At 39.8% G+C, this 24,912-nt stretch overlaps 2 protein-coding genes across 2 annotated transcripts; both read right to left on the bottom strand.

Moving 5' to 3' along the window:
- Window positions 1-188: 188 nt before the first annotated feature.
- On the bottom strand, window positions 189-9,751 carry LOC146664495 (putative polypeptide N-acetylgalactosaminyltransferase 8). Its single transcript, XM_085411602.1, has 11 exons — window positions 9,559-9,751; window positions 8,423-8,672; window positions 8,044-8,210; window positions 7,774-7,957; window positions 7,334-7,531; window positions 7,088-7,202; window positions 6,808-6,993; window positions 1,148-1,285; window positions 769-864; window positions 522-689; window positions 189-330 (listed from the first exon to the last, which is right to left on the bottom strand). The coding sequence occupies exons 1-11, from the start codon at window positions 9,734-9,736 to the stop codon at window positions 196-198; spliced, it is 1,815 nt and encodes a 604-aa protein (XP_085267728.1). The 5' UTR covers window positions 9,737-9,751; the 3' UTR covers window positions 189-195.
- A 1,807-nt stretch (window positions 9,752-11,558) lies between these two features.
- Window positions 11,559-20,031, bottom strand: LOC146664494 (putative polypeptide N-acetylgalactosaminyltransferase 8). Its single transcript, XM_085411496.1, has 6 exons — window positions 19,965-20,031; window positions 19,101-19,350; window positions 13,978-14,172; window positions 12,203-12,400; window positions 11,952-12,066; window positions 11,559-11,777 (listed from the first exon to the last, which is right to left on the bottom strand). The coding sequence occupies exons 1-6, from the start codon at window positions 20,029-20,031 to the stop codon at window positions 11,559-11,561; spliced, it is 1,044 nt and encodes a 347-aa protein (XP_085267622.1).
- Between the last annotated feature and the right edge of the window lie 4,881 nt (window positions 20,032-24,912).

The following is a 24,912-nucleotide window of genomic DNA, read 5'->3' as shown; positions in this document are numbered from 1 at the left end:
GGTAGAAAAATGTGTACTCTAGTTATTTGTAGTGAGCACTGTAGAATTGCAAACATTTTCCAGGGTAGTCAGCGATGTCATTGCAAAAACACGCTTAAATGGTTTTGACCTTTTTTTAAAAAAAAGAAATGTATTTTAAATGAGATCGAGTTTGAACACACTTTAATATAACAGACGGTCATGTTAAAAACGGCACTAAAAGCTTGTGACGAGATGCTCGATCCTCCAGCTCTGCCCACTGCACTGCTGAATGATGAGTTCATAGTAAAAGTTTGCTCCCTGGGCGATTTCAAGGCATCTGTTTGTTGCTTTGTTTATGATTGCTTGGCCCTGCCACAGTTTGAGAGAAAGTATGAGGCAACAGTGCACAACAAGTGTTTGTAAAAAAAAACATTGGAGTATGTCAGTAGGAGCATCTGAACATTTTTGACTTTAGCACCTCCCACCAGTGGCACCTGAAAAGACACTATACAGGGACGCCATTTAAACATTACCATGATTGTTATCGACCAAGATCTTACTTGTTTGAAGTCCCAGTGCATGTGTAGTTCATTCGTTTTTGCCAGTGGACACTCCTGCAGGGCGGGAGAACTTCCAGAGCCTGGATCAACCAGGCAGCGATCACTGTTATAATTGTGAGATGTAATCCCCCCAATGATTATTTCACCATCTGTGTTGTAGTAGCAGTGCTGTTAAAAGGAAAAGTAATAATTTCAGATTATTTTTTAGTCATATTTATTATCCTGGTAGTTTGGTACTCTACATTACCTGTTGTTGTTGGAAGTGGCATCCATGCAGGATGGGGATATTTCCTGGAACAGGTCCTTGGTCCACACAGTGGCTCTTATGAAGGTCGTTCCGTAACTGGAGTGTCAAAATTGCTTAATTGCTTTGTACTGAATCATATACTCACTGTGTGGGTACAGTTTCTCAAATATATATTTAAATCTCCTGGGCTTTGCTACTACATGTTTTTTTAAACTTTTTTTTTTTAAATTTACCACATTTAGAGTCTTAAATCATGGAAATCCTCCTGAAATACAACTGAACTTTTAACACAACCACATTTCTTATCTTGAACTTACTCGAATAGATATTTTTGTCCTTGTGACAAAGTGCTCAAAAAGCAAAATAAAAAGCCACTTACCACACCATAACCCAACATGTTATCCCATGTTGACAGACTGGTGTAGACATTTTCCAAGTACCATTTGAAGGGTTTACATTTAAGCGTCTCTCTGAGCTCCTTCCTCTGAGACACATCACCAATATCGACCACATGATCCTGTGTGTCAGATGTCACACCAGAAAGCATGATTTCCACAGTAACATTCTTATTTCTGATGATATTTCTGATCAATAAGAAGAAAATATTGTATAGACTTTATTGTATTGTATAGACTTATACAGTGAACTTTTAAATAGAACAATATATTTAGGGACAAAACAGCCAACCACTAAAAGGAAGCATCTCTCCTGAATAAATAGGACAAATAGTATGCCAGGTACAAAAAAAGTTGAAGAAAGACATTCCTCAGTTTAAGCTTGTAATTGGTAGTGTAAGCTAATTTGCATTATAAAGTAATTTATAATATAGGCCAGGGGTCGGCAACCTGCGGCTCCGGAGCCGCATGCGGCTCTTTAGTCCTTATAGTGTGGCTCCGCGTGGTTTGGGAAAATAAATTAGAAGTATTTAGCTGAAGTGTATTTTATTTGTCTTTAGTTCTTTTTTAACTTGTAGCTCTAAATTGGAAGATTATTGTGATATTGAAATATAAAAATAAAATTATATTTTATTATTTTTCATCGCTCAAAATAAGCATCACACTCGCGGAAGCCGGTGTACCCGCCGAAACAACGTGCATTTATCGAGACTTTCAACCCCAGGTAGGCCAATTATGGATCTTCGGATCCACATTATGCCAGCAGCTGTTCTCCACTGTGAACTATGTTAAAAACAAACACCGCTCACACCTTACAGATGACAGCTTACAGTCCTTCGTAAAGATGAAAGTGACTTCGTACAGCCCCGATTTGCAGACGCTGTGCGCAGAGGTTCAGGAGCAGAAGTCCCATTGTAAACATACCACAGCAGACCCGACGATGTTTCCATGAACACACTTTTCAACATCTCAGGTAAAATACATATTTAGGCAGAAATTTGCAAATATCTATTTTTTTTTTAGCAGCATGGTGCTTTTTTTCCAATTACTTTTTAAAAGTCAGGTCAAGGCTCCAAAAGCCCAAAGGCGATATGAGGGGGGCGGCTCACAACAGTTTTTGTTTGCTGGATCATTGTAGTTCAGCTTTCCTTTTGTTATATTTCTTTAAGAGTTCAAAATGTGTTAATTACATAAATAAAATGTAATTTTCTCTGTAGCACTTCATGGATTTCACAAGCAGCACACCTTAGTTGCTCTGTGGATTCTTTTAAAAAGCAGTTAAAAACTTTTCTTTTCAAACAAGCCTTTTGTTGATCCACGTATTTTATATTCTTTACATTATTTACATTTGATCTTTTACATTGCGTATAATGTCTATTGATTGTATTGTTTATTTTAATCTTTGTGTACAGCGCTTTGTGACTGCCTGTCTGTTAAAAGCGCTTAACAAATAAACTTTACTTACTTACTTTAGTTGTTCACACAAAGCATAAAGGTAAAAAACAAACAAACAATATATGCAGTGTTATCTTCATTTTAGGTGTCAAAAAGTATTTGCGGCTCCCAGTGTTTTCTTTTGCTTGGAAACCGGGTCCAAGTGGCTCTTTGGGTGTTAAAGGTTGCTGACCCCTGATATAGGCTATACATACTCAGCTGTGATGATCCAGATCTGTCCATATAGAAATAAACTTTATTGGATACCTACTTTTCTTATGTTCGGGTCCATATCTATATCCTTGGACTCTGTTAGAGTAGCCTTGCAAGATTTGCAGTTTGTGTTTGTGTGGGTCTCAAACTTAAATGAGCTGTGGGCCCCTGCTGGCACTGTCATGTCATGTGAGGGACACTTTAGTGTTCAAGTAGTACAAAAAAACCCAACCAAACAAACAAGAAAACACTCACAAATATTTCTGAAAATGTAGTCTTTCAAATACTGTATAACAAGACAAAATTGCAAACGTGAACACAACTTTTTTCCCTCCCTCTTAACTAACTGAAGTCTTTCATTGAAGTACCAAATCAGGGCTCGCAAAATTTCAAAATCTCTGGTAGCCCTTCGGGCAGACACTCTTCAGTTTTTGGTAGCCCAAAATAAATTTAAGTAGCCTGAAAAAAAAGAGGACAATTTTTTGATTGACTTAAAAAATTGTTAAAACACAAATTACAACAACTGTAAAAGAATACAATCATCAACTCAAATATTTGGTTCTAATTGAACAGAAATTTCTATGAACTTGTAAGAACTGTGTAGAACATGGATCAGTCTGTGTCAGATCCTGAATCTGACATTTCCACTGAAGTCACGTTTAAGAGGTAAGTGGAACCAAGATCATTTGCTTTGTTTGCAAAGGCTGCTAAATTGTGCCAAAGGTAGTTCACTCTTTGCAACATCGCGCTGTTCTAAACAGCTTTTTCTTCTGCGTTTCTTCTGGACTTCTTGTTGTGCTTGGTTTATTTTTAGTAGTTTTTTTGCAATTGGCGTTTGTTCTGGGAAAGATACTGCAGACTGAGCAATAATGCATTTCTTGCATTTCTCATGGGTTCTAATGGGGTCTTTCTTAAAATTACTGGTCCCAGTAACAAAGGTGCTTGTCGACTCAGAAATCGAGGGAAACAAGACACACCCGGCAGAACATGATGTTATTTAGCTCGTCATATTCCAGCCACAGAAATTCTTTTGTCCATGAAACCAAAAAAAGCTGCGCTTTTGTTTTTGCCTCATAGCCTGATTTGTCATATCTTTTCCGTTTTGTGATCGGCTTTTCTTTGGTGGTCCCTTCTTCACCCTGACCTGTCTTATTTGGCTCTGCAGAACTAAAATACCTGCATAAATCCATCTGCTTTTACACAGGCACTTGCATAATGATCAGCGATTCTCTGCGCAATCAACCTGCATCACAGGTTTAAGCTTGCTGCGGGAGATTTCACTTGTCACGTTTGAATAGTAAGCTAATGAGTGATAAGATGATGTCAGAGGAACTGGTGCGCAACTAATCTGTCACTCACCAGTCAGTAGCTGCCGCTCTCTATTCACAGTTTGCGCCATCGCAAAGTGAAAGTGAAGCAAAAAACAAGCGGAAATTCAAACGCGATTTCAATATGTCACATACTGACAGCTACGTTTGCCAAAGAATGCAAAAGCATTGACATATTCTTTCTTCCTATGACAGCCTGACGGGCAGGGCTGAGATGGATTTTGGTAGCCCGAACAGAAAAATCGCTAGCCCCTGGACGTCGGGCTAGCGATTTTGCGAGCCCTGCAAATAAACACTTGGTCCTCTCTTTCTGGCCAGACATGTAGCAGCACTTCTGCTATCATTTGGTTTCTATTTAACAAAATAAAAATGCAGAAATAAGTGTACACATTAGTTTTTGACTCTGTCACTGAACTAACACAGCCAATCCCTCAACATGTTTCTCTGCTCATATTGCCTTCATATTAACTCATTTTTAACATTGTACTCAACAACAAACAAATCCAAGAAAAAATTTCAGGGGCCAAATTGCATTATATTTCTTCACGTCTATAAGTACCACAAGTAGGGGTTTGAGACCCCACCTACAGCAGACCATGGAAACTAATACCATTAAGCTCGTGGCACACTGATCTTAATGCCAGATGAGGTTTGAAACTCTCCAGTTTCTGAGTCACCAGTGTTGGTGGCTTTTACACACTATGTGTCGTCCTATATGGTGACTCCACCAATAACTTTATACAGCCTCACCTTTTGTCTGAAGTAACATGTTATATTTTCCATTAGACTCCCCTCCCTGAAAGCCCACTTTCGATTGATTAGCTACCATTTTCTTATCAGAACTCAGTGCTTGAAAACCCCGCCTCCTCATGTCTGCGGTGACCATATAAGGAAATCTGTGCCAAACTGACATAATGTTAGCACAAGACTGGAAACAAACATTGCAAATTAAGCTAACAGGGGTTGCATTTACACATACTGAGCTAATTATTTCGAAATCTAGTCACATTTCAGATGAGTATCCAATACATAACAGAAAAAAGCAAGAGTGCAGTAGGTACAATTTAAATTAATAAATGTGTGTGAAGAAGTTGAATTAGGTGAAAACACCTTTAGATCATTAGCACACATGATATGCAGTATTTTTAACAGACAATGTTTCAAGAATACAAAATTTTACAGCGTATTCATGTGAAGGACAGATTTCACATGTTCTGTTTATAATCTAATGAGTTTGACAAGTAAAACACTCAAGAATACATATACTAAACTAGAGATGGCACGATACCACTTTTTTATGTCCGATACGATATCATAAATTTGGATATCTGCCGATACCGATATGAATCCGATATAGTGTGTTTTTTAATCAATAAAACTGTTTTTTAATATCTTGCTGCTTTTTGTATAAGTTCATACTCAAGTTAAAAACAAAACAAAACACTAAAGCTATTCTGTTATACCTGTATGCAAAAAATACACTGCACCCAAAAAATTTCATAGTTCAGCAAAACTGATCAATCTAATAAACTTAAACCTGCTCCATCCTCCCTATTCTGGTATTTTAAAGAGTAAGCATCCTAACTAATCGGGCTCTAAAACTCCCAGCAAAAAAAAAATAGGGAACCCCCTCCACCTCATGATGCTTAATCGATGTAATCAACTTTAATTTGATGCAGTGTAAAAACACTGCACAGAAATCAATTATTTTTCAAGAATAATTAAATAGATTCAACATCTTTCTTCAACAGAACTGCAGAGATGGTACTTTCCCAAAGGAAAAAGTACTGTAGCTTACTAGGGTATATTAGACTTAACAGTTACTATATACAGTTATGGACTTCTATACATTTTACATCAGATTAAAACTTTGGGTGTAAGATTCAGATAATTATTTATTAAAAGCTCGACATTTTAAATGAGAATAAGAAAGAAAAGTATGTCTTTGTGCCCCCTTCTCCCTGTTAATGCCCTATCGGCCCCCCTGGCTAAACTTTGCTAGATCCGCCCCTGCACAGTTACCAGCCGTCAGCTACGTAGAAAAAGATCCTGGTGTAGAAAGTAATATTAAATACATTCTAACAACAGCTGATCAAGCTTAAACGTGCTGCTGTTGTTCAGCCGCTGGTTTCCTCTTTCTGGTGCAAAGTGGGCCAAAAACAAACAAGAGACACGGACTCGCGACAGAAAAGCCGATCAGCTGATCATTGATCAGTTTCACATTGAAGTAGCAGCAGGAGAGAGAGAGAGAGAGGCAGTCGCTCCATATATCGGTTGATAAGCTTAACGCTGGAATGCTTTACAAACATTCAGAGATGAACTTACACACACTTGCTTTACTTCTCTCTGGGGTAACTTCCTCGGAGATGAAATGCTGGTTTGGTAGCGAAGCTCCAAATACTCAACCAGACCGCCGACAGGTCTCACACGCCACAACCGCTCTATCACATGATGCATACTGCTCCAAAGTGCTACAGTTATGAGGCGAGTTACGGCGTGTCGCAAGTTTTGTGAGGTGCTTTTTTGATATTTAATGGATCGGATTACATTTTTTATTTCGCTCCGATCCAGTAATTTACGTCAGTATCGGACCGATACCGATACGTAATATCGGATCGGTCCATCTCTATACTAAACATAAACTTTAGATTATAAATCATCATACAAACCTCCAGTGGGACGTTCCACGCGATAAATACATTTTTCTTGTATTCATCTAACCAGATATCTGCCACCCTCAGAGCATTTCTTCTCATGGCAGGGCTGAGATCAGGTGCATATGGTTTATGGGCCCTCTCGATGTGGGCTATCCTCGAGCAGGGCACAACCTCTATACTTCCTCCGCACAGCCACACCTGAGTAGACACAGATCAGACGGCCGTGATCGGCAAATCTTCAATCTTAAATAGTTTAAAAGCGTGGACTATAATATTATTACTAATAACTTACACGAATTCCAAGTTCAACATTTTCCCCACCATAAACTGTCATCCCACCATCCAGCCCACCAATTTCTCCAAGAAAAGCTCTGTCTGCTGCAAAGATTCCCATAACAGAGGGACTCCTGTGCAAAAACCAACACATGAGTTTTTTTCCCCAACAATTCTCTACCTATATTGTCTGCAATCCAATGTCACTTGAGATACATTTTGTGATGCTGTCTCTATCGCCTCTTTGCTTGCACGCTTCACGTACTTCCCCGGTTGTGATTCATCCATCTTCTTTACCCACTCAGAGCTAAAGTGCTCGTATGTGCACCACATTGCCCAGTCAAAGCCATGAGAAAATGGGATATATCTTTCCACGTGTAGGTCATCAAAATGGACCTTATCAAAGACAGGGGACACTACAACAGTCCTGTCAGCTTTGATCCTGTCCAGCAAAGGTTCTGCCCTGCAGAAGAGGAACAAATAAGACACCAAGAGAACTTTCCAGTATGTCATTTTTCTGTTCATAAGATTTCATCCAAAATTACTGTTTTTATCTGAACTTGAAGCGCTAGCAAAAGAAATAATTCATTAAATAAGGAGGGAAACAGGTACTTCATTGGTGGAGGATGTGTTCCTCGACTTCCTACTTTACTCTTGTTTTCCTGGGGGGAAAAAACAAACCATAAAGTTAAAACATGTACTTACCATCCTTCTGTGGCTTCAATATGGGCATCTAAAATGGCCACAACGTCAGCTGTGGCATGCTCCCAACCGGATATCCGGGACTGTGATAAGCCCATTTGTTGCGTATGTCTCACTTTCTTCAATAATCCGGGCATCTCTTTGTTAATTTGATCTATGTAGTCTTGTAAGGGTTTTCCAAGGTCATCTGGAATTGAAATAGAGATCTGTGACAAAGCTGATGTAGTTCAAAATACTGAGTGACATTAGCGAGGACTATCTTTGTAAGCTTACTGTAATTGCTGTAGTCATCCACCAGAATGATTTCTTTCAGCAGCTTCTTTGGAGTGTGGGTGATTATACTTTGTATTGCTCTCTTAATGACAGACAGGGCCTCATTTATGTAGATGAGTATCACACTGATGCTCGGCAGATCTTTGGGATATTTCTTTGCCAGACATCTAAACGGCGTGAGATGGTGTGTATTAGATTAATGTTTTAGTAAGCTCAAACAGACCATTAGCCCAGCCCCGTTTTTCGAGGTTTACTTGGGAGTAGTGAGATAGTTTTAAGCTCTTCTAGGACAAAGGATGACAACATTGGAATTTGCAGCAGAAAATAAATAAATAACTAAAAATACTTGACCGTCATGGATCTCATTAATAAAATGTACCTGCTGTCTCTTGTGTCTTGAAGCTTCCTGTCAAGTGGCAGCTGGTTACTCAGGAAGGCATTGTATCCATAAATCTGAAACAGACCTTCAGCTTCCTTCTGCTCTTGTTCTGTCAGGCCATCGCCCCACTTGGTAAACAGGACGGAGTTTGGGTATAACTTTGGCATAACGATCTTCTCTTCTTCTTTGTCCACATTTCGTAAAATGGAATTTGTGAAATTCTTTTGACCTAAAACCTCGGTTAGCTTTGCTTTTGTGGAGGTTAAAAAACAGAAGGATGAAAACTGTTATTCATGGTTGGGGCAAAAAAAGAAGAAATTGGCAGAATTGTTTTGACTTATCAAGTGCTCTTCAAAAATTCGTCACACAGATCAAATCTAGCATGCATCTTTCCCCCTTTGGGTTCCTAACATTGAAAAGAAAAAAAATGTACAACACCACCTTCATCATGGCCATATTTATATCTATATTACCGAATTTCCCAGGGGAACCCACCCGAGGGATTAATAAAGTTTTATCTTATCTTATCTTATCTTATCTTATCTTATTTGTTATGATTAAATACAACAACCAAAACATGAGCAGGGTAAAGCAATGTCTATAAAAATGAAAAATGGATGAATACGCTTGAAGACCATATGAGATGGACCAAGCTGTGTTTAACAGCAACATTCGCCAAGAAAACTATACACAGGAAACCTTAGTGGACAATTCTTTTTTTATGCAATGAATAGCATTAAAGAAAAAGCATTGAAAGGAGATTTCTCATTGGTTGCAACCCTTATAGTTAGCAGTCTTGGCTTGCTCTGTCTCATTCAGTTCTGCTTTCAGGTAATGGTAGCGGTGGTGGCGATGTAGAATCCCAATAGCATTTTGCTCTACACTGGAAGCACATCCTCCAGACCAACCACCAACCAACACCACCATGACTTAACAGAGCAACTATTCATAAAAAGAGAGCCATGAGATTGGGAGTACACATTTACTTTTGACACACATACATTTCTTGTGAATGGTGGATTTTTACAATGTGATAGCTAATAATAGGTTAAGCTATTTCACTGAAGGGTAACTTTATCAATAATGTTGAAAAGAAGTCAGCGTGTGAGAATGTGAACTTTGAAACTGATACTCACTCAGTTTGTTTAGAGTCTGTTCGATCCTCTCCAGTTTTCTCTTTAAAAGTTCTTGATCAGCTACTCCCTCAGGAATAGATTTTCTGGGTGTACAACTTCTATTTGTGTAGATGATGAAAATGTATAGTGACAACAGAAATGATCCGATTATTCCAACTCTTCGTATGTTTACCTTCATTGTGGTTTCTCACAGAGGATCACAGTGTAATTATGTCCTCTGCAGCATTTCAGCTTTCTGTGTCCGTTTGAACAGGCTTTAAAACTCAAGCTGTATAATAAATCATATCTTATCTTAAAGTTTAAACATTTCTGAAAGAAAAAAAACTCACACAGCTATTAAATAGTCTTTTACTGACGTAAAGGTGCAGAGGTGATGCCAACAACCGTTATCAGGCTAACAATAAAGGTTTCAAAGTACACACAGTAAATTTCATGTGCTTGTAAAACTTACTCAGCCTCCTTTCTTTTACATGAATTCACTGTGGTTGTAATTGATGTAAAAATATTAGCACATTTAGGATAAATGACAGCCTTGAAGCATTAAATATTACAGATAAGATTATGCTTGTTGTCCATTTCTATTTTTCTCTCTTCTTTCTCTCAACCAAAAGTTGAACACAGTAAAGCAATAAAATGTGTGTGAAAATAAAAAGAAAGGTCAGATGGTTATTGTAATAGCACCTCAGTGAAGGACGAACACCTGGAAGCAGGAATTCTCTTCACCCAACATGCAATTTATTTACAGATGCTGACAACAAGGCAGGTTGGTGGTATGAACCACAAAATAAGAAAGCTGCAAAATGCAAACTTACAACTCCATGGCTCTTAGTCTACTAGCCAGCACTTAATCCTACAGTGCCATCTCAAACTCTCCCTCAGGATCATCAACCAGGCTTATAAAACTTAAACCTCTTCACAGAACAAACCAAGTAAGCAATAATCCGTTAACTGTCATAATAGATGTTTTGCAGAAAAGCGTGGCAAAGACGTTTCCATATTTCCTATGAATTTTACTTTTATGTGCACCGGGATAGAATATGTGAAGTAAAATGGATTTGTTGTACAGGGTGTGCATGTGTGGCTGCATGAGGTATGGTGTTGTAGGTAAATGCAGTGCAACTCATGCCACCATAGTAAAGACATATACTTGGCGAGACCCTGCTAAGATTTCACAACTGTGTAATTCTATTTCATATTTTCTGACAGCCTCAAAGTTTCCGAGTACTAGAATCTGTAGTAATATAGTTTTTGTGGCTTATTGTAGTTTCTGTTTTATCCCGGCGTTGCGGAGAGGGGTGTTCGAGTTATCTCCACCAGTGAGAGTATAGCGCCTCCGGTCCTGGGGTAAGCCGTTAAAACTACTTTTATTAGCATTCACAATTACCGGAGGCTAAGGTTATATTTATCTGCCCGACCTCAATCGGAAGAGTGAAACACCTTCCCAGCTGCTGTTGTGAGGGCTCCTCCTCAGTGGAGCCTGCTGTCTTGTCTTGTCTTGTCATGAAACTGTTTTTATTAAGTAGGCTTACCTTTTTCTGGTTCACCTGGTTTTATTTTATTCTGGATTGCTGCTTGTACCCACGCCTCTGTGATCGGGCTGGAGTGATCCTCTGCCCGAGTGTCGTGCTGGGAACCTTAAACTGCCTCAGTTGCCGATCTCAGCCTGTGGGGAGCCAGACCGGCTTGTGTTCTTTTTGTGTGATTTTCTTTTGGGTCCACGGCTGCTGGTAAGTCCAAGTTCCACGATTGTTTTATTTTCACTTTAGGACACTGTCAACAACGATGCTACATTTTGCTTTCTAATATTTCATTTATTTTAACCATAAATAAAACTGTATTAATATTGGAGCCAACCTGCCTCGGTGTGCATCCTTGAATGTGTGCGGCCTCTTTTTATTCCTTTTATCTATTTTTCTTAAATATATATTTCCTGGGGGTGAAATTCCCCTAGGTGGCGTTGTCAGAATAATAGAAGAATAAAATATCCCTTAAAGAAAGTGTCATTTGCTGTTTGTGTCAGTGCCACAAAACACCTCAAATGGGATGTTCCAAGCCAAGTTAACGTTGTGCTTGTATTCATCCATCCAGATCTCTGCAACTCTGAGGGCATTTCTCTTCATGGCAGGACCCAGGTCAGGCATGTAGGGCTTGTGGGCCCTCTCGATGTGGGCGATCTTGGAACATGGAACAACTTCAACACTGCCTCCACATGTCCATACCTACATGAACAAAGTGTAACTTAAAAATTATAAAATTGCACTTTGCAAGGATAAAAAATGCAACTACAACTATAGTCCACAATACGCATTTTCTTAAAAAGTAGATGACAAATACAGAAATCATAGTTACTTTACCATGAAAGAGAACTTCATGACTCTATGATCTTTACTCACACGAATTCCCAGCTCAACATTTTCTCCAACATACACTTTCATTCCTTCATCAAGGACTCCAATTTCCCCCAGAAACTTTCTATCAGCAACCAGGATCCCCATGACAGATGGACTCCTAAAGTCAAAGAAGAGAACCATATTTTACAGCTGTATACTGATATAACAATATTTAATAAACCAGTTAGATTGAAAAAAAAATAAAGTTAATAAGGCTGTTGCATTGGCTAAATGCCGATTTCACTTGAACTTACTTGCCAGGCAGTGAACCATCATTAAGTTTGTAATACTCGGGTGTAAAACTCTCATACATGCACCACAGAGCCCAGTCGAAGGCGTGTGCACTGGGATGATATTTAATAACTTTGAGATCATCAAAGTTGACTCTATCAAACACCGGGGAAGCCACCACAGTTCTGTCAGCTTTAATCTGTGTCAGCAGAGGTTCAGCCCTGTATGAAGGAGGGGAAAAAAGGAAATGGTTCATACAATTTCACACAATAAATTTTCTCAAATGCTGGTGAGATGTCTTGTTCAATACTTTTCAATCACGTCATGATGCTTGATTGTGACTTCTGGATGGCAGCTAGGGCTGCCACAAACGATTATTCTGATAGTCGACTAGTCACCGATTATTTTTGCGATTAGTCGACTAATCAGATCATCATCCATTGGATGTAAAACGTACAGCTTATTGCACCAGCAGCATCTGCTCTTATATAACTATCATTAGCTTACAGCTTTAAGTGTTTAAGGTCTGTGCTAACTAAAAATAAAGACAAGATGATAGTTTATCAAATTTAAATGAAATTTGCAGATTGTTTCAGTGGAGTTTAATAAACTCCTTGCTATCTAAAATATAACAGGACACCGGAGTAAATTCTCGAGCATCTTAAATCTCTTTTCAACTTTAATCTCAGCCAAACAGATTTACTCAGGAACAAATAAAATACTAAAAAAAGCCAAACAATAACATTTTTAAGTTATCTAAGTGACTCATATATCATGTTTAACCTGAGTAGCGAAAGACGGCGGTGGGTTTGAAGACGATTTGCTGGGAGTCCGGTGTTCTCACGGCGCTAGTTAGCCTCGCCCCCGGCTCGCTATCGAGCTAGTGGGTAACAGACGTCTCCGAAAACGTCGGAGCGCTTTTGAAAATATGCGGTGTCCTGATAAACTGAGCAGATATTTGAGGTTTACACAGCTACATTCTCGCCTGAAAATATGTTAAACGTTTATTTTGTGACCCAGAAAGAATAATAAGAGTAATATTAAGACTAACTAGCTGCCGCCATTGTTGGAAACTGAGCTGGGCTGCGCTATGAATTCTGGGATACAGCTTCTTCTTCTTCTTCTTCTTCGGGGTTTAACGGCAGCTGGTTCCTTGTACATGCAGTGCTGCCATCTTCTGTTTCAGTCCGTTATTACACTCTTAAATCCTGCTACTTATTCCTGCGTCTTTTGGGATCTTACAAAGCGTCAAACGACGTGTCGACTATTAAATTAGTCATCGACGATTTTGATAGTTGACGTAATCGTGACTAGTCGACTAATCGTGGCAGCCCTAATGGCAGCTGGTAAATATTGGTATTAAGTGGAAGTCACCTGCACTTGGTGTCTTTTACAATTAAAATACTACACCCATGTTCAGCTTTTAAATTATGCAAAACCTTGGAACACTTGGTCACTTTGTTGTTCTAGAAATCAGTCTTTGACGTAAACCTACGCATACAGATTAGTATTTAAGGTTTGACTCTCATCATCCACTGGAGCACAAACTGGGTGTCATCAAAATGCTACAACACAGAGTGAACACCAGTTTTCACAGATATGTATATAAGCCGTCCAAACAAGAAAACTAGTCACAAACATGTGACATGATGATCTTCACTCAACTTTTGATGGTTTGTTTGAATTGGCAGATGTGAACAGGAAAGGAAAATGAGAGGCGTGCACATAAAACAACATGTTAACAGCCTGTATTGACTTACAATAATCTGCATGCCCTATAATTACTTTTTTTTGTCACAGATGTTCTTTCTTTATAACCAGCCTACCATTAGAACTATTGTCGTCCACTATTATTATCTCCTTCAGCAGGTTTTTAGGAGTGCGGTCGATGATGCTGCGCAGGGCTCTTTGGAGAACAGACAGGGCTTCATCCAGGTAGATGAGCACCACACTGAGACTTGGCAGGTCCTTGGGGTAACTCTTTTTCAAACACCTATTCATTAAAAAGAATTATATGAAATACCACTGTATTTGTTTAGAAATTTGAAATATTTGAGCAAGAAATGAACTGAGTGGACTAAACTGTCTGGATTTTTTTTTCTTTGTATGTACAGAAGAGAGAATGAAAGATTGAAATCATATAAAATGAAAGTTGTACCGAGGATCTCTGGTATCTGGAAGAGGTCGATCCAGAGGGAGGCGATCGCTCAGATAAACATTGTACCCATACTTCTCATACAGGCTCTGAGCCTCTCTTTGGTCACCCTCAGAGAGATCCTCCCCCCATGTCTTGAACAAGGCCGAGTTAGGGAACAGTTTTTCAGACTTTTTCATTTGGGTCTCCTTGTTTTGGGTTTGGATATTTGCATCATCCTCTGTCTGCTTCAATGTCTGCTTTTGGACTGTTGGACCTCTGCAGATTTTCTTTGCTCGTCTCTGTGCTCTCCCAGCATTTTTTGCATGACATCCTGTTTTTGCTCAAAACGTCTGAGTGGATCGTCTTCAGTTGAAAACGATAACAAATTGGAGACATCAACAAAGTTTTAAAATTACAGTATAAAACACATTTATAGAAGACGGACAGAGACCTGTGTTGTAATTTGATTTCATCTGTCATTAACAAACTGCATTACCATATGTATCTTTATTTGGTTTAAAGTCCCATGGTTATCATGCAATAATAATAATAATAATAATGAGGAACATTAACCCCTGACTTAAATCACTGAGATTACTGATCATTTCCTCCAGATCGGAAGAGCTCTTCAAATGCCGTGTGTCTATCTCTTTATCAGTCTCCTCTCTATGTCAGGGCGACCGTGGCTCAGGGGGTTGGGAAGCGTATCTGTAACCGGAAGGTCGCCGGTTCGATCCCTGGGCTCTCTGTCCTGGTCGTTGTGTCCTTGGGCAAGACACTTTACCCTACCGCCTACTGGTGTTGGCCAGAGGGGCAGATGGCGCGATATGGCAGCCTCGCTTCTGTCAGTCTGCCCCAGGGCAGCTGTGGCTACAACTGTAGCTGCCCCCACCAGTGTGTGAATGTGAGAGTGAATGAATAGTGGTATTGTAAAGCGCTTTGGGTGCCTTGAAAAGCGCTATATAAATCCAATCCATTATTATTATTATGTTGGTTTCCATTCTTCAGAAAGCCAAAGTACAGCATGACCCTCATAGTGCCCACCAGTGTTGGTCAAGTTACTTGAAAAAAGTAATCAGTAACTAATTACTGATTACTTCCCCCAAAAAGTAATCCCGTTACTTTACTGATTACTTATTTTCAAAAGTAATTAGTTACTTAGTTACTTTTTAAAAACACGATTTACAACCTGAATAGGTGATAAAGCGATAGATCTTTCAGCCCAATTCTACTTTTTCTGCATAATCCATCATACAAAATGTAATCAGATGGAAAAGTCTCTTTTTAAAACTTGTTTTATTAGTTTTAATCTTTTAACTTTATGCATCAAGCAAAAATTTAATTATCTGCAACATTCTCTGACTGGAAGAAATTAGTTTAACATTTAAACCTATTTTCTGCAGATTCCAGCACATAAAATAAAATATTTTTTGTGTTTACACTCAGTCTTTCAAATCGATGCAAGTAAAACACAGCAGAAAATAAATAAAGTCAAAGACTCAGCGGTCCTGTTGCTCTATTTTCACCTGTAAAGCAGGAGTGGGGTAGGCGGAGGTTTACCCTGGTGCAGGTGTGCCGCGGTCAGTGGAAGAATCCGCGAGTTTCTCTGTGAGTTTCCCATTACGTCGTAGCTACTCGGTGCTTGTTCGGAGGTTTAGGGGTTTTTTCGCTGTAAAAAGAAGTTTTCTTCCCACGCACAGCGGACACTAATGTTTTTGTCACTTTTTATGGAATCAAACTCAAAGTAAGGTCAGTACTTCCACGCTTTAAATGCTGCACGCTCATACTCTCTCCTGCACTCGATATATTATTCATTGTTGATCTGCACACAGCTGTTGTCACGAACCACTGTCATGAGACATTCTCGCAAAAAAATCACAGTTATAGTAACGCAGTAACGCAGCGTTCCTACGGGAAAGTAAGTTTTTGCGATAGTAATCCCTTACTTTACTCGTTACTTTAAAAAAGTAACGCGTTACTGCCCATCTCCAGTGCCCACTAATAACAATAGTCGCTTTGTCAATGTTACCCTCATTCTGATAACACCGACTTTCTAGCCAGATAATAACACGTCAGAGGACACACAAAAACACACACAGTACTGACCTAACTGACACTGTAACTCCTGATGTGAATGTCATAAAATCGTTAGCTGAGCAGAGGCGTCAACATCCCTCCACTCCCAAAAAAGTGACTGTGACCTCTCACATATTTTCTCTGATGAAAAGCAAAACTGAAATGTCTGAACAGCCTAAAATTAGCTTGAAACTGGTCATAAAAGAGTCATCAATGTAATGGACAAAAAATATATACTGTTTTTAAATCTCTTCAAAATGTTCAGTTATTTGTTCATGATTATGTCATTCAGCCTGAACTGTTTAAACTCCTGGAATCATGCAGATGCTTCACAGGTGGAAAATGTGCAGCCCAGTTATTTGTAGTGAGTACTGTAGGAATTAAAACATTATTAGTGGTATTTAGAAATAATTTTGATCTTTATTTTGTTTTAATCTGTGAAAAGTGTTCATAAGATCAAGCTTGAGCACACTTGACTATAACAGATGTTCATGTTAAAAACGGCACTAAAAACTTGTGATGAGATGCTCGATCCTCCAGCTCTGCCCACTGCACTGCTGAATGATGAGTTTATAGTAAAAGTTTGCTCTCTGGGCGATTTCAAGGGATCTGTTTGTTGCTTTGTCTATGATTGCTTGGCCCTGCCACAGGTTGACAGACGTTATGAGACAGTGCACAGCAAGTGTTTCTAAAAACAATATGTCTAGGCCAAGATCTTGTTTGAAGTCCCAGTGCATGTGTAGTTCATTCGTTTTTGCCAGTGGACACTCCTGCAGGGTGGGAGAACTTCCAGAGCCTGGATCAACCAGGCAGCGATCACTGTTATAATTGTGAGATGTAATCCCCCCAATGATTATTTCACCATCTGTGTTGTAGTAGCAGTGCTGTTAAAAGGAAAAGTAATAATTTCAGATTATTTTTTAGTCATATTTACTATCCTGGTAGTTTGGTACTCTACATTACATGTGGTTGTTGAAAGTGGCATCCATGCAGGATGTGGATATTTCCTGGAACAGGTCCTTGGTCCACACAGTGGCTCTTAAGAAGGTCGTTCCGTAACTGGAGTGTCAAACTTGTTTGCTTTTTATTGAATCATATACTCATGTGGTATGTGATTGAGTGATTGAGTTTCTAAAAAATATTGTATGATTTTATTTCCTCAGGGCAGCCCCTCCATGAACTGCTCCAGGACCACATTTGTCAGAATGCGTGCCTCCAGAAAAACCTGAGGGTCATTGTCCTCCCTCATCTGGTCCATTGCCACCGCCAGCAGAGAGCAGGGAGGCGATGTGGCGACCTGACGAGCCACTTCAGCACCTACGTCTGCCACTCTGCCTGGTCCTGCAGCTTGTCCGGTTGATCGCTCTGGGTGTCAAGTGCTGTGTATGACAGGCAGGAATGGTGGATCCAAAGTGCGGACTCCAGAAGGCGAAAAATGCACTCACAACAGCTTTGTTCCTGAACATGAAAATAACTAAACTGAAAACAGAAATAAACTAAATAGGCAGACTTGTTTTCAAACCTTTTCCACCACAATTAACAGGTTGTGAAAGGACAGTCTTAGCGGTCTCTGAATTTACTAGACGAGGCTTAGCTAAGATAGGTTTTAAATTTTTTCCACCGTGACGAGCAGTCTGAGGAAAAACAGTTCAAGCAAACAGACTCGGGGATGAGAGAACCTCAATTAACAAAACCTGAATTGATGGTCTTTGAAAAATTATTGTCTTTTACCTGCTTGAGAGGTGCAGAACAACACTGAGACAGGGAAGGCATATAAACAAAACCTACAATTGGAAATCAGGAGATACTAAAGGGAGCTAGAAATACAGAAACTAAATAATAGAAACACTAAGTCACAGAATATAGACAAACAAAATCAAAACCACTGTGTCACCAGACCCAGGTACCATAACACTGGGCCGCCACGTGCTCACGTTCCATGGCCGCCATCTCAGCCAGTTTTCTTTATTTATCGACATCAATGTTCGGTCCTCTGCGTCAATAAAAAGGGCCCAATGCCTCATCAGCACGATCATCTTAATTTAAAATGCCAGAGACCATTTTCTACCTTCACACAAGGCCCATTATGCATGTGCGTGGGTAATGCTTCCAAAAATATCCCATAGAAAGTATTATTAAAATCATTTCTGCTAAAATGTGAGAAATTTGTGACAAATTGCAAAACACCTGGCTATGTCTTCACTAAAACCTCTGTAACTTTGCTCTGTTTCACTTCAGCAGCATCAATTTTTGCACAGATAATGTTCGTTTGTTGAACGTTTGTTCTGAAATTTATTGTGTACTGCACCATATTTTCAAAGGGGTTACATGCGATAAAAATACAAAAAAAATAGGCGATGAAAAAAAATCTTCGTATTTTTCTATGTTCCAGACTCAGTTACTTTGACACAGTAATGTCTGCTGTAATATTTACACCTCTGTTGAAGCGTTAGCTTTATTTTGATACCAAGACTGTTTGCACAGAGTTTTAGTTGCAAAGAAATACTAATGACAGAACTTCATTTATCACACTGATGCTCGGCAGGTCTTTGGGATATTTCTGTGCCAGACATCTGTGAGCTGGTATGTACTGTGAGGAAAACCTTTGCACTTCTAAGACAAAGGGCGACAACACTGACAGTTACAGCAACAAAATAAAAAATAAATCTCACTAATAGCGGATCACGGATCTCATTAATAAAATGTACCTGCTGTCTCTGGTATCTGGATGCTTCCTTCCAAGTGGCAGCTGGTTACTCAGGAAGGCATTGTATCCATATATTTGAAACAGACCTTCAGCTTCCTTCTGCTCTTGTTCTGTCAGGCCATCGCCCCACTTGGTAAACAGGACGGAGTTTGGGTATAACTTTGGCATAACGATCTTCTCTTCTTCTTTGTCCACATTTCGTAAAATGGAATTTGTGAAATTCTTTTGACCTAAAACCTCGATCAGCTTTGCTTTTGTGGAGGTTGAAAAACAGAAGGATGAAAATTGTTATTCATTGTTGGGGCAAAAGAAGAAGAAATTGGCTAGAAGGATTGTTTCGACTTATCAAGTGCTCTTCAAAAACCTGTCATACAGATCAAATCTAGCATGCATCTTTCCCCTTTGGGTCCCCACCACAACCCCACAACAACACACACACACTGCAACCTTTTGAACAGGCTTTAAAACTCAAGCTGTATATAAAAGCACATCTTATCTTAAAGTTTAAACATTTCTAAAAGAAAAAAAACTCACACAGCTATTAAATAGCATTTTACTGACGTAAAGGTGCAGAGGTGATGCCAACAACCGTTATCAGGCTAACAATAAAGGTTCCAAAGTGCACACAGTAAATTTCACGTGCTTGTAAAACTTACTCAGCCTCCTTTGTTTTACATTAGTTCACTGTGGTTGTAATTGATATTAAAATATTAGTACATTTAGGATAAATGACAGCTTTGAAGCATTAAATATTACAGATAAGATTATGCTTTTTGTGGTCTTCTGTATCACCTTAACTTCCCCATTAGCTTTATACTTTATTACTTCGTCTACTGACATTTAGACCCACCATACATTTTTTTACTGTCCGGATTATGAATGTTCTGAGGGGTTAGTACTACCTCATCACACGCCACCTTAATAATGGCCATACTTTCTATGATTAAATACAACCAAAATTTCAACATAGCAAAGCAATAAAATGCGTGTGATAATAAACATTTAAATTCAAGTCACATGGTTATTGTAAGAGGGCCTCAGTGGAGAAAGAACACTTGGAAGCTGGACTTCTCTTCACTCGGTTTATTTACAGGCGCAGATAACAAGGCAGCTCAGGTTGGTGGTATGAATGACAAAAGAAGAAAACTATACAAAAGCAAACTTACAGCCAAAGCCAAGCCCGTGGCTCTTAGTCTACTAGCCAGCACTTTAATCCTACAGTGCAATTTGAACTCTCCCTCAGGAGCATCAACCAGGCTTATAAAGCTTAAACCTCTTCACAGAACAAACCAAGCAAACATTAGTCTGTTAACTGTCATAATAGATGTTTTTACACAAAAGCAGGACGAAGACATTCTAGGTATCAATTCTGTGGCTTTTAGAAAAACAACCACAAACATAAAAGTTTGCTTAGAGTGACTGAAAGGTTGTTTGAGCAGACTGAAAAACTCCCCCTGCTGGTCAAAACCTTTATTGTCATTTAACTATTCGTGATGGCCACTCGACTCCCTCACGACAGCGTCAGCACTGAAATAATCAGTGCCAGGAACAGAAATAAAACACAGTAATTTGATTTTGTGTGCATCACTCATTCATCTAATGTTTCTGATGAATGTGTAGTTAATACAACAGGTCTGGATATATGTAAGGTGTCTATTAGTTATCAAGGTAGTTATCTCGTTGATGTCAGACGTCAGGAGAACAGACAGAGTATTTTAAACTGACAGGAAACCCAGAATACAAGGCATGCAGAAGAGCACCTGAAGATGGAACACAGATGGTCTACAGCATCAGAAGACCACGCCAGGTGCCACACCTGTCAACTGTTTCACATGCACTCACCAAAACTGGACAATAGAGCGATGGAAAAATGCTGTACTCCAGCAACATTCACAGTCCAGTACAGCACGTTTGGGATGTGGTTGAAGGGGAAATTTGGATGTGCAGCTGACAAATCTGCAGCAACTGTGTGATGCTATGATGTCAGTATGGAGCAAAATCTCCTGTGAATGCTTTGAGCACCTAACCGAATATATGCCATGAAGAATTGAGGCAGCCCTGGAGGCAAAAGTGGGTCTAACCTCCACGTTGGTTGAGTGTGGAGTAAGTGCATATGAGAGCATGAGGGTGGGAATGGATGTTTGTATCTGTGTGTGCCTGTATGTCTGTGTCTATATGTCAGGTTGGGTGTCAGGCGCCACCTCTCTGGGGACATCTCAGGCCCTCCAAGGTATGGAGGCCTATCTCCCCCTACCACCACTTCCCCTGCCAGTGGCGGACTCCCTCAGGTGTCGGTGCGTTGGTGGTTCTTTGTGTCCGGGGATGGGCGTCCAGGTACACACCGGCTCACTCCTTGGCGGCCGCTTATCGGGGCCTGGAGCCTGGGGCTCGCTCGGGCCACTTCGGAGGTGGGGTGCCCCCGGCCTCTCGGCCTGGGGCTCGGTCACTCAGGCGCAGCTGGCTGCCGGCGGAGCTCACGGGCGCGTCACTGCAACCCCCCCGGCTTCTGCTCCGCGGCTGCTGAGTGAGCCCTCATCTGGGACTCTCCTCAGCTCTTTCTGGGACAGTGGCGCGGCTGCCCCTCTGTTGGTCTTCCTTGGTCTCTTGTGTTCTGGGGGCCTCTGGATGTCTGGAGTTTTGATCTCCTCCACACCTGCTTCATGCCCTGGAGGACGGGGCTGTGGCCCCCCCACACCCTCTAACAGATCATTACATGTAGGAACCTTTTAAAAAACAAGCGCGTCCATGCTCACAGGTGTACACACGGGTGATCACACCCACAAACTACACCCTTTTTGGCTCCTACCTCAAAGCACACTGTGTTCTGTTGATCTTATGTGCTGCACAATAAGGTTTAACATTTAGTATTTACTGTCATATTCCCATATATCATTGTGATGTTGTTTATTCTATTACTCTTGTTCTCTTCTGCTTGCTTTCTTTTTTCTTTCTCAGCAGGTGATCCAGGTGATTGATATATGCATTTTTTTTCTCTGCCCGTTCTGTTGGTTTTTGTCTTTTGCCCTTCTCCCCCGTCCCTCTTCTCAGCTGTTTCTCTTTCCCTCTTTCTTTCTCCCCTTCTTTCCCCCAGTCAAGTCTGTCCCGTATTCAGTAAGTGAAAATAAAATAAACAATAAAAGGTGAATCAAATGGACCATTACGGCAAGGCTGGGATGGTCAGTTTGGTAAAGTAAATCCGTTGGGCATCTTTCTTTGCCTTTAGACAACAATTCTGATGGCAAAAGAGCCAAACGGGACAGGCCAAAAAAAAAAAAAAAAAAAAAAAAAAAAAAAAAAAAAGTGGGTCTAACCTTATATTTGCAAGGTGTAACTAATAAAGTGGCCGATGAGTAATTATGTCAAGTTATCTTTATTTATATAGCACATTTAAAAGACATCAAGTGTCGGCCAAAGTGCTGTACGCAGGGATAATATATATATATATATTAAAAAATGTGTATATGAAGTACTTTGATTGAAAACACTGATGTAATTCCGTGACATGTTGGAACTTGAGAGATCTGTGACATTAACAGGAGAAGTGCATCACCACAAATATCTTTAGCAGTGAAGTAAAAAAAAAAAAAAACAGCATTGTGTATAAAAACAATTTAAGGTAAAGATTTAAAAATGCTGGCAATCAACACAGCTGATTTAAACGGCTAAATGACCTCCTCAACATGTCATGAAGTTCTCCAGAGGCCTGGTAATGAACTAATCATTTGATTCAGGTGTGTTGACCCACGGTGAGATCTAAAACCTGCAGGACACCGGCCCCCGAGGCCTGGAGTTCCCAACCCCCGACCTGTAGCATCAACATGAAAATCCACCTTTTTCCTGAAATTATTGCATTCAGATTTTCACCCACGGCATGAATTTGAAACTTTGTTCTCGAGTTATCGCATTTACAAACATGCAGGGTGGCGACAATACCCGATCTGCCTTTTCCACTGCAAGAACTCTTAAAAGTGTATTTGTCTCATTTCTAGGACCTGGATCTGCAGAACTTTCACTTGTTCCATTGGCAGATTTTTTCACTTAATACAAGATTTTTGCCTGAAATAAGTGAAAAATCTGCCAATGGAACAAGTGAAAATTCCCCAGATCCAAGATTCACTGTCTAAAAACAAGTTCCTATATCTCACTGGAATGTTACTCTGTAGCTCAGGGGTGCCCAATCCCGGTCCTCGAGAGCTACCGTCCTGCAGCTTAGATGCATCCTTGTTCCCACACACCCGAATCAAATGAATGGCTTGTTATCAGGCCTTTGCCAAACATGATGGCATGCTGAAGAGGTAATCAAACCACTTGATTCAGCTGTGTTGGAGTAGGGATGCATCTAAAAGCTGCAGGATAGTAGCTCTTGAGGACTGGGATTGGGCAGCCCTGCTGTAGCTGATCGAAGTGTGATGAGATATTTCAACTAGAAATTAGACAAATATACTTGGTAAGATTTTGAGTTTTTGGAGTGTACAGCAAGGGATAAAAACTGCAGATGAAATGACTTTTCTGCTGTGAGAATGTTTTTATCCATTTCTGTATGTTAGTAGTTCATCTTTTAATCTTGTGTTGCCTTAACTTCCCTATTAGTTGTAGCTTATGCTTCTTGAAACACTAACACTGTTTTTGTTGCACTGGCTGTTTGTGAGCAGAGATGGGCGTTACTGTAATCCGATTACTTTTTCAAGTAACGAGTAAAGTAAGGGATTACTATTGCAAAAACGGTAATTAGATTACCGTTACTTTCCCGTAGGAACGCTGCGTTACTGCGTTACTAAAACCGTGATTTTTTTTTTGCGAGAATGTCTCATGACAGTGACGTAAGCGAGTGCGACGTTCGTGGCAACAGCTGTGTGCAGATCAACAATGGATCATATATGGAGTGCAGAGAGAGTATGAGCGTGCAGCGTTTAAAGCGTGGAAGTACTGACCTTACTTTGAGTTTGATTCCATAAAAAGTGACAAAAACATTAGTGTCCGCTGTGCGTGGGAAGAAAACTTCTTTTTACAGCGAAAAAATCCCTAAACTTCCGAGCAAGCACCGAGTAGCTACGACGTAATGGGAAACTCACAGAGAAACTCGCGGATTCTTCCACTGACCGCGGCACACCTGCACCAGGGTAACCCTCCGCCTACCCAACTCCTGCTTTACAGGTGAAAATAAAATCAAAGACTAGCGGTCCTGTTGCTCTATTTCTTTTCTGCTGTGTTTTACTTGCATCTATTTGAAAGACTGAGTGTAAACACACACACACAAAAAATTATGAGCTGGAATGTGCAGAAAATAGGTTTAAATATTAAACAAATTTCTTCCAGTCAGAGAATGTTGCATATAATTACATTTTTGCTTGATGCATAAAGTTAAAAGATTAAAACTAATAAAACAAGTTTTAAAAAGAGACTTTTCCATTTGATTACATTTTGTATGATGGATTATGCAGAAAAAGTAGAATTGGGCTGAAAGATCTATCACTTTATCACCTATTCAGGTTGTAAATCGTGTTTTTAAAAAGTAACTAAGTAACTAATTACTTTTGAAAATAAGTAATCAGTAAAGTAACAGGATTACTTTTTTGGGGAAGTAATCAGTAATTAGTTACTGAGTACTTTTTTCAAGTAACTTGACCAACACTGAGTACTGCTAAAATGTATTTTTTTTTACACTGGGATTTACTGCAGTAGCACTGCTTTTAGTCCCCCTGCTGTCTGGATTGATAACAAACCTTCTGAGTACTGCCACTAAAACACTCCACCTTCATCACAGTCATACTTTCTATTATTAAATACAACAACCAAAACATGAGCACGGTAAC

Source organism: Rhamphochromis longiceps, linkage group LG7 (genome assembly GCF_057381845.1).
Source record: "Rhamphochromis longiceps isolate RC_006_pf linkage group LG7, R_longiceps_female_GT1.1, whole genome shotgun sequence".
In the NCBI taxonomy this organism is placed as follows: Eukaryota; Metazoa; Chordata; class Actinopteri; order Cichliformes; family Cichlidae; genus Rhamphochromis; species Rhamphochromis longiceps.
Note: the sequence above shows the minus strand (reverse complement) of the source record. Positions and strands in the feature narration are given on the sequence as shown.